The sequence below is a fragment of the Stegostoma tigrinum genome, chromosome 10 (genome assembly GCF_030684315.1).
Source record: "Stegostoma tigrinum isolate sSteTig4 chromosome 10, sSteTig4.hap1, whole genome shotgun sequence".
NCBI lineage: Eukaryota > Metazoa > Chordata > Chondrichthyes > Orectolobiformes > Stegostomatidae > Stegostoma > Stegostoma tigrinum.
Window position 1 is genome coordinate 14,620,545 of NC_081363.1, and position 16,052 is coordinate 14,636,596.

The 16,052-nt window shown below is 42.0% G+C and overlaps 1 protein-coding gene across 4 annotated transcripts in view; it reads left to right on the top strand.

Annotated features, from left to right (window-relative positions):
• Positions 1 to 16,052, top strand: part of lin52 (lin-52 DREAM MuvB core complex component) — an 83,029-nt gene that overhangs the window by 2,399 nt on the left and 64,578 nt on the right. For 3 of the 4 annotated variants that reach the window (XM_048538438.2, XM_048538440.2, XM_059649031.1), the window contains exons 2-5: positions 8,087 to 8,161; positions 9,339 to 9,376; positions 11,285 to 11,351; positions 12,467 to 12,550. In XM_048538438.2, coding sequence (XP_048394395.1) covers positions 8,087 to 8,161; positions 9,339 to 9,376; positions 11,285 to 11,351; positions 12,467 to 12,550 — 264 coding nt within the window. Of the gene's footprint in view, positions 1 to 983; positions 1,044 to 8,086; positions 8,162 to 9,338; positions 9,377 to 11,284; positions 11,352 to 12,466; positions 12,551 to 16,052 lie in introns of those variants that run through there. The other variant, XM_059649032.1, reaches the window with a different exon arrangement.

Sequence of the window (16,052 nt, forward strand, 5' to 3'; positions counted from 1 at the left end):
TGGTACCAGTGTGGTGTATCTGCCAGTGGAGGCAGCTCAATGCACTGGCATTTGCTACTTGGCCTCCAGGAAAGTGTTCCAACTTGAAATTATATGCATTTAGTATTAGAGGTTGCTGCTGAATTTGGCTTGAAGTTATGGGTGGCACTGCCTTGTCCTGTTTAAGTAGACCAAGCAGAAGCTTGTCTGTTATGATTACAAATTTACCTACATAATCGTAGTTTCAAATCTTCCCATGTTCCATGACCAACCGACCCTCTCATCCCTGCCTCCTTGACCTAACAAACCTGTCCATCTTCTCTCTTACCTATCCACTTGTCCCAGCTCACTGACCATTCCCCTCCACTGCCAACCTGTACTCGCCTATCACCGTCCCACCCACCTTCCCCAGCCCCATCCTTCCCCTCTCTATTTATTTCAGAGCTCCCTTCCCCCTCCCCCATTTCTGAAGAAGGGCTCCGACCGGAAACGTCAACTTTCCTGCTTAAATGCTGCCTGGCCTGTTGTGTTCCTAGCTCCTCACTGTGTTATTTCTATGATATCCAACTGGTTAAACTTATTACAATTAGTACAGGACTGGGTAAAACTAGATTTAAATTTAGGTTTAATTCATCTTATTCCCCTGCCCCATTAGTTATGTTAGAGTAAAGGTCTTACTGTGAAACTTAAACTACAATGTTGTCAGAGTGAGTTTTGAGAAGATTTGTAGCTCAGGTTGAGGTTCTGGATGTGAGTTTGCTCGCTGAGCTGGAAGGTCAGTTTTCAGACGTTTCGTCACCATTCTAGGTAACATCATCAGTGAGCCTCCGACGAAGCGCTGGTGTTATGTCCCGCTTTCTATTTATCTGGTTAGGTTTCCTTGGGTTGGTGATGTCATTTCCTGTTCTTTTTGAGAAAAAGAACAGGAAATGACATCACCAACCCAAGGAAACCTAACCAGATAAATAGAAAGCGAGACATAACACCAGCACTTCCGTCGGAGGCTCACTGATGATATTACCTAGAATGGTGACGAAACGTCTGAAAACTGACCTTCCAGCTCAGTGAGCAAACTCACATTCAGAATGTTGTCAGAATTTGACAGGTCTATTTGTAACACACCCTAAGCATTACCACCAATGCGTGAGCTTAGTTTTTAATCCAGGGGTATTCTGTTGCCACTCTAATCCACACTTCCTGCTTTAGCATCTAAATTACTTTTGTTTTGAATCGTTCCAGGTTTTTTTTTTGCCCACACAGTCTTGTACTTTGCTCAGTAACTTTTTGATGAAATTGAAGTTCTCTGTTGTCTTGAAGCCATTTTGAAACATAGTGTTAGCGAGTTTTGAGAACATAGTGTCATTACTGCATTGTCGGTCTGTCGTGCCTATATAAAAGAGTTAGCCAACTCATCACAGTCCCGTCCTCTTTCCCCATGCCTGTGAAAATGTTTTCTCTATTTTACCGATTCAATTGAACTAGTTTCTCCACTCCTTGACATTATCTGAAATGCCCTATGTCAAGTTGCTGTGTAAACAAAATTTTTGATCCTCTGATACCATAACATCCCAGCCAGCCATTTTTACCAAGTATTTTGCTTGCTGATGAAAATAATTTCTCCTATTTTCTTTATCAAATGTTATGTGAATTGGACACTCAACCTTCTCTGTTTAGAGAGAACAATGTCAATGATACTGCCTAATAATCTGGAACCTCAGGATAGTATTCTTTCGACATTGGTTCAAATCCCACAATGGTGGAGGGCAAATTTTGAATTTAATAAAAAGAAATCTAGCCAATGGTGACTATGCAACCACTACCAATTGTTACAAAATCCCATTTGGTTTACTAATGGCATTAGAGATGGATATCTACAATCCTAATTGGTCTCGCTTAAATGAGACTCTAAACCAAATGGTTGACTCTTGAATGCCCTACAACCCATGAATGAATAAATATAAAATCCCCTTTTGTAAGGGTTTGAAAGCCTACCTAAAATGTGTGGTTGTCAGAGTGGACGCTGTGGAATGTTTCCAACTGAAATCTTACCAATAATTTATAAAGATCATGATTTTCTTGCTCTGGTGCCTGTTTGGCAAGGCTGTTTTAAAAAATGTCTTCAAAGATTTGTGTATGTGAAGCCAGTTCCAAAGAATAGTTTGGACTCAATATTACTATTCTAACTCTCTTAGGAGATGCTGCAGACCTGCTGAGTTTCTCCAGCAATTTTGTTCCAGGTCACTCTGTAACTGCATCACTTTAAAATTAAACCATTGAATTTATATTGTTTCTTAATTTTTTGAACTGACCAGTTTGATTCAATTACATAACGACTCAATATTTACTTAACTTTTTCAACGCCGCTTTATATGCCTCTATTAAATCAATCCTTGGATATCTTCCATCAGTGCTAAAATGTCCATTTTCTCCAAGCTTCTGTCTTTTGATTCTGGAGCATAGCTTGTGACGCTTCTCTATGTAGCTTCCAGGACTTGTTACTGTCTGTTATTTCTTGCCAATCAGAACTGAATGCAGAATTCAAGATGCAGTTTGACCAGTGCACTATAAGGTTTGATCATTTAACTTGTCCAATTTGTAATCTACTGTTTACACTATGCAGTTAATTGTTTTATTGACCTTGATAAGCAAGATTCATTTACTTGACTCTCCTGCAATAGTGCATGGCTATTAGAGATTGTAAAACAGGTAACATGAGTGTGATAGCCATTGATGTCAAGGCTGCATTCGACTGAGTGTGGCATCAAGAGGTCCTGGCAAAACTGGAGTCAATGGGTATTGGGGACAAACTCTCCAGTGGCTAGTGTTACACCTGGCGCATAGGAAGGTAAGGTCTGACCTTTCTAACCTTGTCCAACCCAGTCCAACACCGCCATCTCCACAACACAGGAAGATGATTCTGGTCAGAGATAATGGGAACTGCAGATGCTGGAGAATCCGAGATAACAAAGTGTGGAGCTGGATAAACACAGCAGGCCAAGCAGCATCTTAGGAGCACAAAAGCTGACGTTTCGGGCCTAGACCCTTCATCAGAAAAAGGGTATGGGGAGGGAATTCTGAAATAAATAGGGAGATGGGGGAGGCGGACCGAAGATGGATAGAGGAGAAGATAGGTGGAGAGGAGAGTATAGGTAGGGAGGGGATAGGTCAGTCCGGGGAGGATGGACAGGTCAAGGAGGCGGGATGAGGTTAGTAGGTAGGAAATGGAGGTGTGGCTTGAGGTGGGAGGACGGGATAGGTGAGAGGAAGAACAGGTTAGGGAGGTGGGGACAAGCTGGGCTGGTTTTGGGATACAGTGGGGGGAGGGGAGATTTTGAAGCTTGTGAAATCCACATCGATACCATTAGACTGCAGGGTTCCCAAGCGGAATATGAGTTGCTGTTCCTGCAACCTTCGGGTGGCATCATTATGGCACTGCAGGAGGCCCAGGATGGACATGTCTAAGGAATGGGAGGGGGAGTTGAAATGGTTCGCGATTGGGAGGTGCAGTTGTTAATTGTGAACCAAGTGTAGAGGTTCTGAAAAGTGGTCCCCAAGTCTCTGCTTGGTTTCCCCAATGTAGAGGAAGCCACAACGGATACAGCGGATGCAGTATACCACATAGGCAGATGTTCACCTGAACATCTGCTCGATGTGGAAAGTCATCTTGGGGCCTGGGATGGGGGTGAGGCAGGAGGTGTGGGCGCAAGTGTAGCACTTTCTGTGGTTGCAGGAGAAAGTGCCGGGTGTGGTGGGGTTGGAGGGGAGTGTGAAGCGGACAAGGGAGTCCCGGAGAGAGTGGTCACTCTGGAAGGCAGACAAGGGTGGGGATGGAAAAATATCTTTGGTAGTGGGGTCGGATTGTAGATGGTGTAAGTGTCGGAGGATGATGCGTTGTATGCGGAAGTTGGTACAGTGTTACGTGAAGACTAGGGGGATTCTCTTTAGGCGGTTATTGCAGGGGTGGGGTGTGAGGGATGAGGTGTGGGAAATGCAAGAGTCTCGGTTATTGGATGTCAGTCATCTCAGCTCTAGAATATCTTGGCAGGAATTCCTCAGGGTGTTATCCCAGGCCCAACTATCTTCAGCTGCTTCATGAATGACCTTCTCTTCTTCATAATTTAAGAAGTGGTGGGGATGTTCGCCAATGATTGCATTATATTTGGCATTATTCACGAATCCTCAGATACTGAAGCAGTGCATGTTCAAATGCAACAAGATCTGGACAACATCCAGGCTTGGGCTGACAAGTGACAAGTAATAACTGTGCCGAATGGATAGGTTGGGCTGAAGGGCCTGTTTCATGCTGTAGACTTCTATGACTTTGCATAAATGCCAGGCAATGACCATATTCAATAAAACTCAATATTAGCAATGCCCCTTGACATTCAATGAATCACTGAAATATCCACTGTCAACATTCTGGGGGTCACTATTGACCAGAAACTCAACTGGACTTGTGACATAAACACAGTGGCTACAAGAGCAGGTCAGAGGCTAGAAATACTGCTGTGGATAACTCCCCTGACCCCCCCGCATAGCCTGTCCACCATTTACAAAGCACCAGTCAGGAGTGTGTTGGAATACTCTGCCCTTGCATGAGTAGGTGGAGCTCCATCAACACTCAATAAACTTGATACTGTCCAGGACAGAAGCAGCCAACTTGATTGGCACCACATCCACAAGCATCCATGCCATTCACCATGGATGCTTGGTCGTAGCAGTATGTACTGCCTACAAGATACGCTGCAGAAAGTCACCAAAGATCCTTAGACAGCACCTTCCGAACCCATGACCCCTTTCGTCTAGAAGGACAAAGGAAACAGATACGTGGGAACTCTACCATCTGCAAGTTTCCTGGCAAGTCACTCACTATCTTGACTGGGAGAAATATTGTTATTCCTTTACTATTGCTGGGCCAAAATCCTGAAATTACTTCCCAAGCAACCTACAGCACATAGACTATACTGGTTCAAAAAGGCAGCTCACCACCATCTTCTAAAGGGCAAATAAGGACAGACAAGAAATGTGGCCAGCCGCTAATGCCCATGCGGTTGATATGAATATCAAAATGATGCTATATGTTCACCTGTATAATGGAAACTGCCAGTAAATAAGCCATAATTTACTGAAGATTCTAAATATAGGCTTCTAACATTAATAGTACAATACATTGCAAGACTTTTCAAATGCACACTGACTCATATCTGCAGACCTGGTCCACGTAAAAGTTGTTTGAAGATGAAGAGTGATGTTTAGAACTTCACACAAAGGACCATGGAAATCTCTTCCCAAACAGCTTGTTCATTGGAAGTGAATTGAAAATTCCAAAGCTCAGATTGGTAGATTTTTTTGCTAGGCATGCACATTAAACAATTTAGAGCTAAGGCAGGAAGGCAGGATACATAAAGATACACTAAAGCCAAGTTCTAATTCAATGGTGAAAGATATTCAAGTGGCTGAATGACCTTTTCTGTTCTATTTTCCATTGATCTTTGACTTTTTACTTGCTGATTGATTAGTATATTATTGCAACAAAACAGGTTCTTGTTTCCATGCATTAGTAATCCTTTTATATCAACATTTAATATTGAAACTGCTTATTTAAACATAAAATGGCTTTTGACTATGTAACTAGGTGTTATGTGGTGGTTTGTGGTGAGGGACCAAGTTTCTGAAGTCTGTCACCATGTGTGTTTAAAAAGAAGCCATACTAGTTTATTACTTTGAATTAAAATCCTTGAGTTGGTAGTGCTCACTTTGCTAGTATGTTAAACTGATTGGGTATAATACTGCTGAGGCAGTTTCTGTTATTCTGTCTCACTGCAGAGGTGATGCTGTATCCCCTCTCAGTTATAAAAATAGTTATAAAAAACTCGGAAGCAAGACTCGGAAATTGTATCAGTGATAATGGGAAGTGCAGATGCTGGAGAATCCAAGATAACAAAGTGTGGTGCTGGATGAACACAGCAGGCCAAGTAGCATCTTAGGAGTACAAAAGCTGATGTTTCGGGCCTAGACCCGAGGGGGATGGGGAGAGGGAACTGGAATAAATAGGGAGAGAAAAGAAGATAGGTAGAGAGGAGAGTATAGGTGAGGAGGTAGGGAGGGGATAGGTCAGTCCAGGGAGGACGGACAGGTCAAGGAGGCGGGATGAGGTGGTAGGTAGGAAATGGAGGTGCGGCTTGAGGTGGGAGGAAGGGATGGGTGAGAGGAAGAACAGGTTTGGGAAGCGGAGACAGGCTGGGGTGGTTTTGTGATGCAGTGGGGGGGAGGGGTAGAACTGGGCTGGTTTTGGGATGCAGTGGGGGAAGGGGAGATTTTGAAGCTTGTGAAGCCCACATTGATACCATTGGGCTGCAGGGTTCCCAAGCGGAATATGAGTTGCTGTTCTTGCAACCTTCGGGTGGCATCATTGTGGCACTGCAGGAGGCCCATGATGGACATGTCGTCTGAGGAATGGGAGGGGGAGTTAAAATGGTTCGCGACTGGGAAGTGCATTTGTTTGTTGCGAACCGAGTGGAGGCGCAAAGCGGTCCCCAAGCCTCCGCTTGGTTTCCCCAATGTAGAGGACCCACACCAGGTACAGTGGATACAATATATCACATTGGCAGATGCACAGGTGAACATCTGCTTCATATGGATGAACATCTGCTTGATATGGAAGGTCATCTTGGGGCCTGGGATAGGGGTGAGGGAGGAGGTGTGGGAGCACGCGGTTGCAGGGGAAGGTGCCAGGTGTGGTGGGGTTGGAGGGGAGTGTGGAGCGGACAAGGGAGTCACAGAGAGAGTGGTCTCTGGAAGGCAGACAAGGGTGGGGATGAAAAAATGGCTTGGGTGGTGGGGTCGGATTGTAGATGGTGGAAGTGTTGGAGGATAATGCGTTGTATCTGGAGGTTGGTGGGGTGGTATGTGAGAACGAGGGGGATCCTCTGGGGGTGGTTGTGGCGGGGGCGGGGTGTGGGGGATGTGTTGCGGGAAATGCGGGAGACGCGGTCAAGGGCGTTCTCGACCACTGTGGAGGGAAAGTTGCGGTCTTGGAAGATCGTGGTCATCTGGGATGTGCAGGAGTGGAATGCCTTATCCTGGGAGCAGATGTGGTGGAGGCGGAGGAAAAGGGAATAGGGAATGGAATTTTTGCAGGAGGGTGGGTGGGAGGAGGTGTATTCTAGGTACCTGTGGGAGTCAGTGGGCTTGAAATGGACATCAGTTTCTAGCTGGTTACCTGTGATGGAGACCGAGAGGTCCAGGAAGGTGAGGGATGTGTTGAAGATGGCCCAGGTGAACTTGAGGTTGGGGTGGAAGGTGTTGGTGAAATGGATGAACTGTTCGAGCTCCTCTGGGGAGCAAGCGGCGGCGCTGATACAGTCATCAATGTAATGGAGGAAGAGGTGGGGTTTGGGGTGTTCCCCTCTCCCCACTGCATCACAAAACCAGCCCAGCTCGACCCCTCCCCCCACCTGCATCCCAAAACCAGCCCAACCTGTCTCCGCTTCCCTAACCTGTTCTTCCTCTCACCCATCCCTTCCTCCCACCTCAAGCCGCACCTCCATTTCCTACCTACCACCTCATCCCGCCTCCTTGACCTGTCCGTCCTCCCTGGACTGACCTATCCCCTCCCTACCTCCTCACCTATACACTCCTCTCTACCTATCTTCTTTTGTCTCCATCTTCGGTCCACCTCCCCTTCTCTCCCTATTTATTTCAGAACCCTCTCCCCATCCCCCTCTCTGATGAAGGGTCTAGGCCCGAAACATCAGCTTTTGTACTCCTGAGATGCTGCTTGGCCTGCTGTGTTCATCCAGCTCCACACTTTGTTATCTAAGACTCAGAAATTCATTTGTTTGCCAGTACCTCAAGGGTTAACCTATGTTTACAGCACTCAAGACTTCCCTACATAAATTCAATGCTGAAGTTTTGAAAATTGGATATGGAGTTCTGAAAGGATTGTATAGATTCAAGTACTGCATGTAACAGTTAGAATGTATTAATTTCATCGAAATTTTCTTACTGCTAGTTCTTACTACTCAGCCACAACATTTTTTTTTGTAAAATATATAATTTAAATCATTCTGGCCTCTTATCTAATATTTTGGTTCAATGCCATCAGGTGCAGATTTGGAGCAGTCTTTGCTGAGCTTTGAGAAGTTGGATAGAGCTTCACCAGATTTATGGCCAGAGCAAAGTAAGATATTTCTATGATGATTTGAAAATCCTCTATTATACCTTTTGTGGATTAAAAGTATGAGATGTCGTTAACACCACATGATGCAAATGGTGCATTTCCAATGAAGTAAACCAAACATTTCACAGAGGGAGCAGTGCCTGCCACATGAGAGTCCACAGTGAGTAAACAAACCCCACAGGATAATGCAGGGTGTGGATTGGATTCCACTTTTGTATTGCATTTTACAGCAGAACTATGGGCTAAAAAGCCATAGGCAACTGGTGGGCTGTATAGCTCACAGTAGCAAAAGATGTTTCTTATTGTTGCAACTCGTAGAATCCCTACATTATGGAAGCAGGCCATTCGGTCCATCAAATCCACACCAACCCTTCCAAAGAACATCCCACCCATAGCCACCACCTAATCCTATCCCTGTAACCTCATTTTTCCCATGGCAAATCCACCTAACCTGTATGACTTTGGACTATGGGAGAAAACTGGAGCCCCCAGAGGAAACTCATGCAGTCATGGGGAGAATGTGCAAACTGCACACATAGTCGCTGGAGGGTGGAATAGAACCCAGGTCACTTGTGCTGTGAGGCAGCAGTACAAACCATTGAGCCATGCACTGCTCAAAGTTACAGTAGAGATTTCTAAAAATTAATAGACATTAATGAGAGTAAGGAAGGTTGGTACAAGCAGAATGTTTGTATTATGCAATATAGGGGATGTGTGGGACATAAACTCACTCTATAAAGTACATTGTTCTCAAGTGTCGCTTCCTAAAAAGAATGTGGAATAAGATAGTACCGTATTCTTGCAGAGATTTAAGCTTAGACTATTGATGATAAAAAGCCTGCTGTCTTATCTTGTTGATAGACTCCAATGTGAAATACACTTGTGATGTCCAAATCCAGTTCCTGGTGTGTTAAAAACTGTTCCAAATTTGGTGGTTTAATTCCAAGGTGAGATAGCTGATATGAGATACCATAAAAAAACTCACAAGGTTCTGAAGATATACCCTGTTTCTGGGCTACAATATTAGGACAGAGCAAAGAGCAATTTTCTGCCTGTCTGCTGTGCTGGATCTGCCATGAAGTCACCCAAGAGAAACATTATTCAGTAATTCAACACTGACTCTTTCACATAGATACCATTTTTAAAAAAAATCACACAATCTCATTGTATCTTTCAGTGCCAGGTGTAGCAGAATTTGCAGCATCTTTCAAAAGTGTAAGTATCTTTGTCCTGATAAATTATTAGATATGTTGTAGTTTCCATTATTATTATGTTCCACAATATTAATACAGGCCAAAAATTTGAGAAATTCTTCCATAAATAGTAAATAATTTGTGCAAAATTAGAATTCCTGTTGGGGAAAAACAAGCCTGCTAAAGTTATTACAAAAGGAATGTCATTTCCATAATTGTAGATGGTTTATGGAGTCATAGAGGACTGCAGGACAGATAAAGGTCTTTTGGCTTTTCGAGTCTGTGCTGGTCAAAAAGAAATAGCTTTTTATTCCAACCTCATCTAGTACTTGGCCCGTAGTGTTGTAAGTTATAGCGTGGAAAGTTTACATCTAAGTATTAGTTATGTTATGAGGGTTTTTGCCTCTATCACCCTTACAGGCAGTGAGTTCCGGATTCCCACTGCCCTCTAGGGGGGAGAAAAGGTTTCCGCACATCCCTGCTAAACCTCCTGCCTTTACTTTAAATCTATACTGCCCTGGTCATTGATCCCTCTACCAAGGGAAAAAGTTTCTTTCGATCTACCCTTATATAATGCTTGGCTCAAATCAAACAATAAAAGCTCAGTCTTTCCAGAGTCTTTAGTTTCTAGAGCAAAATTCCATAATTGTTTATTCAATTGAAATGAAACTTTGTCAAAAACAATTTCTTTTAAAATTAATCCCATTAATTGAATAGCATAGGATATATTCTCTTTTTATATCAATTTGAAACCCACCTACAGATAACGCCACAAGACTGTAAGAAATAGGAGCAGTAGTAGTCTATTTCGTTGCACATATTGCACCATTCAGGAAGATCATGGCTGAGCTTAGTTACTCCTTCCTGTGTTATACCCATGTCTCTTCATTCCCTTGGTGTCTAAAAATATATTACTGTCTGACATGAAATACCAAGGTTTGGGGGAGGGTGGTGAGGTGGGGGGGGGGGGGTGCGGTGGTGGGTACGGGAGGAGGCCAGTATACAACACAAGGGAATCCCTGTAAATGAAATGGTCCCCATTGTTCCTATTTTTCTCACTGTCTTTTCACACTGCCATCTGCTATCCAGCACATCTATGTAATGCTGTACATGCTGCCACACCCACACCCCCACCATCATCCCTGCCTGCTGAATACAAACCTAATGTGTAGGGATGGGCAAGTAAATTCTCCTTGGAGGCCTCGTTGCATCTGACAGACTACTTTCCTGCCTAACTTTGTATCGTTGGCAAACTTAGATGCTATACACTTGCCCTTCTTAACTAAACTGCTGATAAAGGTTCTCGGTAGCTGAGGCTCTAGTGCTGATCCTTTGATACCCTGCTAAGTTATAGTCTATCAACCAAAAAATGGCCAGTTCAAGCTGACTCAGTATTTCCTGTACATTAACCATTCCTCAGTCCATACTGAATAGCTCTGTAACACACCTTCCACTCCCTTTCCTCCTATTAGCTTTGACAATTGAACTACTTCAGGGGCCTGTATCCTGTCACAAGTCATCTCTTATTTATATGTGTACAGTACATGGACTCTGCCCAGCCAGCTCAACCAGTCCCTAGAATGGAGAGAGTCTCTGAATCTCCTGTTTATGTCTGTCAGCCAGGGCTCCCCGATTGGCCCAGGTTAATAACCCCAATCAAGCTTCTCATAGTCAATGAGCTCCACCTGGCCCTTATTCCAATCACTACAACGGTATTTTCTCAACTCTTGATTCTCCCGCAATGATACGTACAGTAACGTTATTATCATCTGTTTATTCCAGGTGGGTATGAGTATCAATGAGGGCAAGAGTATCAATCTGTATGGCAAAAAGGCGGTGTTAATTCACTGTGTACCCATTCTCTCAAAGCAAAATATACAATTCGGTAAAACAGATTCAGTCTTTGCATTTTTCCATCTTTGTTTTGTAGCCTATTACCAGCTCTCCACCCAAATGGATGGCAGAACTTGAAAAAGATGATATTGATATGCTGAAAGGTATTTACTGTGTTTACTATCAGCCTTAATTATTTGTTGTAAAATGCAGAATTATTCAAAGCAACGAAACCTTGGCAATACAAACCTAAGATGCTATAGGTGGGAGCTGTGAAGAAGGAATAAGTTACATTTATATAGCACCTTTTAGAACCTTAGAATACCCTTAAACACTTTTTATAAAGGAGATATATTGTGCAAGTATGATTAAGAATACTAAAGAGAAACACAAAGAACATAGAATGTGCATTATGGAGTTGCAAAGGATGACTAGTGCTGAGACATAATATGTTTCAAAAGAGCTAGCAGTTAATTTAGAAACAAACAAGGAAAAGTTCATATAAAGAGAGAGTTGGATTACCCTCACAATGACAGGATTTGAAATTTTAAGAGTGATTGTATGATAGTGATATTTAGTAGTCAGCATTAATTTTTAGAATGAGAACATAGATGTACTTGAGAGGAAGGTTAATAAATCAATTTGGTTCTTTTGCAATTAGCATACCAAGTGGCTAATTCTTTGATCCCTGGTTAAGTAAACTGGAAAGATTAGGAGAAGAATTTGCCACCATTTCTCAATCCTCCTTAAATACGCAAGTTTTGTTATATCATCTAAACTTTGTTTTAAAGACTGAGCATTAATAATTTTCTACGTACATCCTTGTCACAATTCTGGTATCTCTTTCCTAATTGTGAAGTATTACATTGTTTTGTATAGGAAGCTCGTAAAACTAAATGGAAATGAGTGGTTTGCTTTGTTTTGTGTAGTTTTCTTTTCAGAATCTCTCTTGTTCTGCAGCGAAAAATGTGTCATGCATGAGATTGTTGACTTGCTCGCCAAGCTGGCTTGTTTTTGTTCAGATCTTTTGTCACTGTGCTATGGTGATGAAACATCTGAATGAAAACAAAGCGGCTCAGTGAGCAAGTCAACAACCATGCCCACAACCCAGTCTACAGATCTGCTAAAATTTTATGTCATGCATATTTGAAAAGTTGCATTGGTTCAGAAGTTGTAAATTTGCACTTTCTCTTACTTGCTTCTTTGAGTATCAATCGAATATATGGGTTTGGATATCATTTCTATATAATACCCTAATTACATGTGTTTGCTATCACAGAGTTGGGAAGTCTTACTACCGCAAACTTAATGGAGAAGGTACGAGGGCTGCAGAATCTTGCTTACCAGTTGGGTCTGGATGAATGTAAGTGTTGTTTCAGCTGGAAATCATTGAATGTAATTATGCCAGTGCAACCTTGGAATAACTCGATAGTTTACCAGAGAAGAAAAAAAAATCATAGTTATAAATGAAGATGACAGATCATGTACTGCTTGGAAAGTATGGTTGCTATTGGCTGCTCATGTTCACATTTCTTGGACTGCTGCCTTATAACAGCACTTCCTTCCAGTCTCAGTCCTGTTCTTTTCTTGCTTGCCGTGTTGTCTGTGTGTGTTCACGTTGGGTATGCCACTTCTAAATTTCCCATATCTAATTGGAAGTAAATATGGCAGCAAGATTAATGTGTTACCGAATCCTTGTTCAAAACCTTGGTTAAAACTGAGAAATGAAGATTATTCATTTTCCATAATAATCCTGTATCTGCGTTCATGAGGCTTAGCCAACATAATTTAAATCAAGAACTTGGGTACCAGTGAAGTGCAGGTATGCTGCGTACAAATAGAATTTAGATTTTTGCATGCTCGTAGGGTGAGGGGAATGTGAAAATGAGGCATTGAATCTGTTTTCTGGAACCAAACTGGGATAAGGGTGCAAAATTTAAATGGTTTGAGATTCTAACTATAATACCAACATATTAATGAAATATGACCAATACATTCAAGAATAGGTATTATTAGCTGAAAGAGTTTCCAGTTGTACTAGCGGGTGATTTGTTTTTACATGAGGACAGGAACCAGTTCTTTCATATGTATTATGAAAATTTGGTGCCTGGCAGGTCCTGGCAGCTGTTATACCACTGGGGTAAGTTATAGCAGAGTGTAACTCAAACATTGGGATGGAATTGAGGGTGGACAGTTGAAGTGGTAAAAAAGTTGCAGGAGCCAAGCTTTTCAGTGTGCTTGTGAATCTTGGATATGCGGTGCATGATAACACTTTATTTTATATGTTGAAGAGCAGTCCTAGATTATATCTCCCAAAAATGGAATGTTATTGGGGTGAATGAGAGATATGGGAAAGGTTGTGTTGGTTTAAAAAAAAAAGGCAGACAAACATAAACATAATAGTGTGAAAGAAAAGAAAGAGCGGATTAGATCTTTTTGTTAAATAGAATTTGTAATTTCACAAAATTAAAGAGAGCTAATAATATTCAATGATAATGCAGATACAAGACCGATTGAAGCTTACACAAAGCTAGATATTGTCTTAATTGCAGCGTAATATGTATCATGATTAGCATGAGGATATGATAATATGGAGAGTAATGGATCCCTGGGATTGATTATAAGACAGTAATGTAATTGAACAATGTAATAAAATGTGAGGCTGGATGAACACAGCAGGCCAAGCAGCATCTCAGCAGCACAAAAGCCGACGTTTCGGGCCTAGACCCTTCATCAGAGATCTGATGAAGGGTCTAGGCCCGAAACATCAGCTTTTGTGCTCCTGAGATGCTGCTTGGCCTGCTGTGTTCATCCAGCCTCACATTTTATTATCTTGGATTCTCCAGCATCTGCAGTTCCCATTTTCTCTGAATGTAATTGAGCAGTTAGTTGATTTTCTAAATTGTCAGAGCAATGTTTGTATGTTTTCAAGTGGTACAAGAATCAAAATTAGATTACTGTGACACTGTTCACAGCAACTTTAGTAATGTGATCAATGACAGAAGATTTATTCAATGTCGATCTGTGATGGTGTTCACAATTTAAGAAGTTGTGAATTACTGCCTGTGTATTGAGAAGCAGTTGGTGGTTGATAAACCGGAAGTTCTATGACTGCATTCTGAGATGAGGCTAAAGGTTAAATTGTGACATTAGGCAAAGAGTCATAGAGTCATTTTGCATTGAAACACACCCTTCAGTCCCACTCATCCATACTGACCAAGTTTTCCCAAAGAAAGCAGGCCCGGGATTTGTGATTTGTGATCATTTCCAGCACAGATAAGCACCACTTGAATTTCATTCTGACCTCATCTACATGATTTAGTGCAGGGCTGAACATTTGCTACATGGTCAGCTCGGTCTATATTCAGCAGGACTGAGATTGTATTACTGAGTTTTGAAGAAAGGACACTGGACACAAAACATTAATTCTGCTTTCTCTCCACAGTGGCTGCCAGACCTGATGAGTTTTTCCAGCAATTTCTGACTTTTTTTCTGATTTCTAGAATCCACAGTTCTTTGGGTTTTTTTTTCTTGTTTGGTGTTACAGAGTGTGTGCTTCAGCTAGCCTTCTGTTCTTAAACATAATCTCTTTTATTTTAAAAGCATTGAATTACATGAGGTTGTTGCTGAATACTATTCTAATAATTCTAAACCAGCACAACAATTTTTGGAAAATGTAGACTCTCAAAAGTATGAACTACTTTGTTGACAGAAATGACAAGATGATTTACAGCTTTATATTGTGATAATAAGTTTTTTTTTCCTTTGGACTCTATTGTCAATAGCTCAATGTGTACCCAGGAGGAAGTGGCGTTCAGTGCTTACAGCTTCTATTAGTGATACTTTAAAGGCTTGGTTGATTGTCACTTTTACAAGTTTTGTAGTAACAATAGTTTTTTTAAACAGAGAATTAGGAATGGGTTCAGAGGCAGTAGAAACTGAGATGCTGGAGAATCTGAGATAACAAGGTGTAGAGCTGGATGAGCACAGCAGGCCAAGCATCATCATAGGAGCAGGAAAGCTGACATTTTGGGCCTCGACCCTTCTTCAGAAGCTCCTATGATGTTGCTTGGCCTGCTGTGTTCATCCAGCTCTGCACCTTGTTGTCTCATAGTTAGGAATAGGTGTTGTTAGGCTGTTTCACAGATTAGTTCTGCACAGTATTTTGAGTTTATTCAAGTCTCCAGCACAGACACAATTAGGACAGTGTTTGGAAAGAGTTAGGAATCAAACTTCAAGCACTCTAGATAAACAAATGACAATGAGAAGAAGGACGGTTAAGATAGGACTAAAAGTGCTATACCTGAATGCATGCATTGTAACAAAGAAGGTAAATGAGCTTGTGGTGCAGCTCGAAATTAGCACATATGACGTGGTGGGCACCACAGAGACATGGCTGCAAGGTGATCAGGATTGGGAGCTGATTATCCAAGGATATACAGCCTATCGAAAAGATAGGGAGATGAGAAGAGGGTGTGGGGTTGCCTTATTATTATGAAATGAAATTAAATCAATAGTAAGAAATGAAGTAGGGTCAGACAGTGTAGAATCTGTATGGGTAGAGATGAGGATCAGCAGAGGTTAAAAAAGTACCAAAGTTGGAATTATATACAGGCCTCCAAAAGGTATTCAGGAGCTGGGGTGCAAGATACACCAGGAGGTAGAAAACATGTGTAAGAAAGGCAAAGTTATGGTGATCATGGGAGATTTCAATATGCAGGTGGACTGTAAAAATCAGTTAACGGGGGATTGCAAGAAAAGGAATTTGTGGAATGTCTATGAGATTTTTTTTGGAACAGCTTGTGGTGGAGCCCACTGGGGAACAGGCAATACTAGATTTAGTGTTGTGCACTGAGACAGACCTA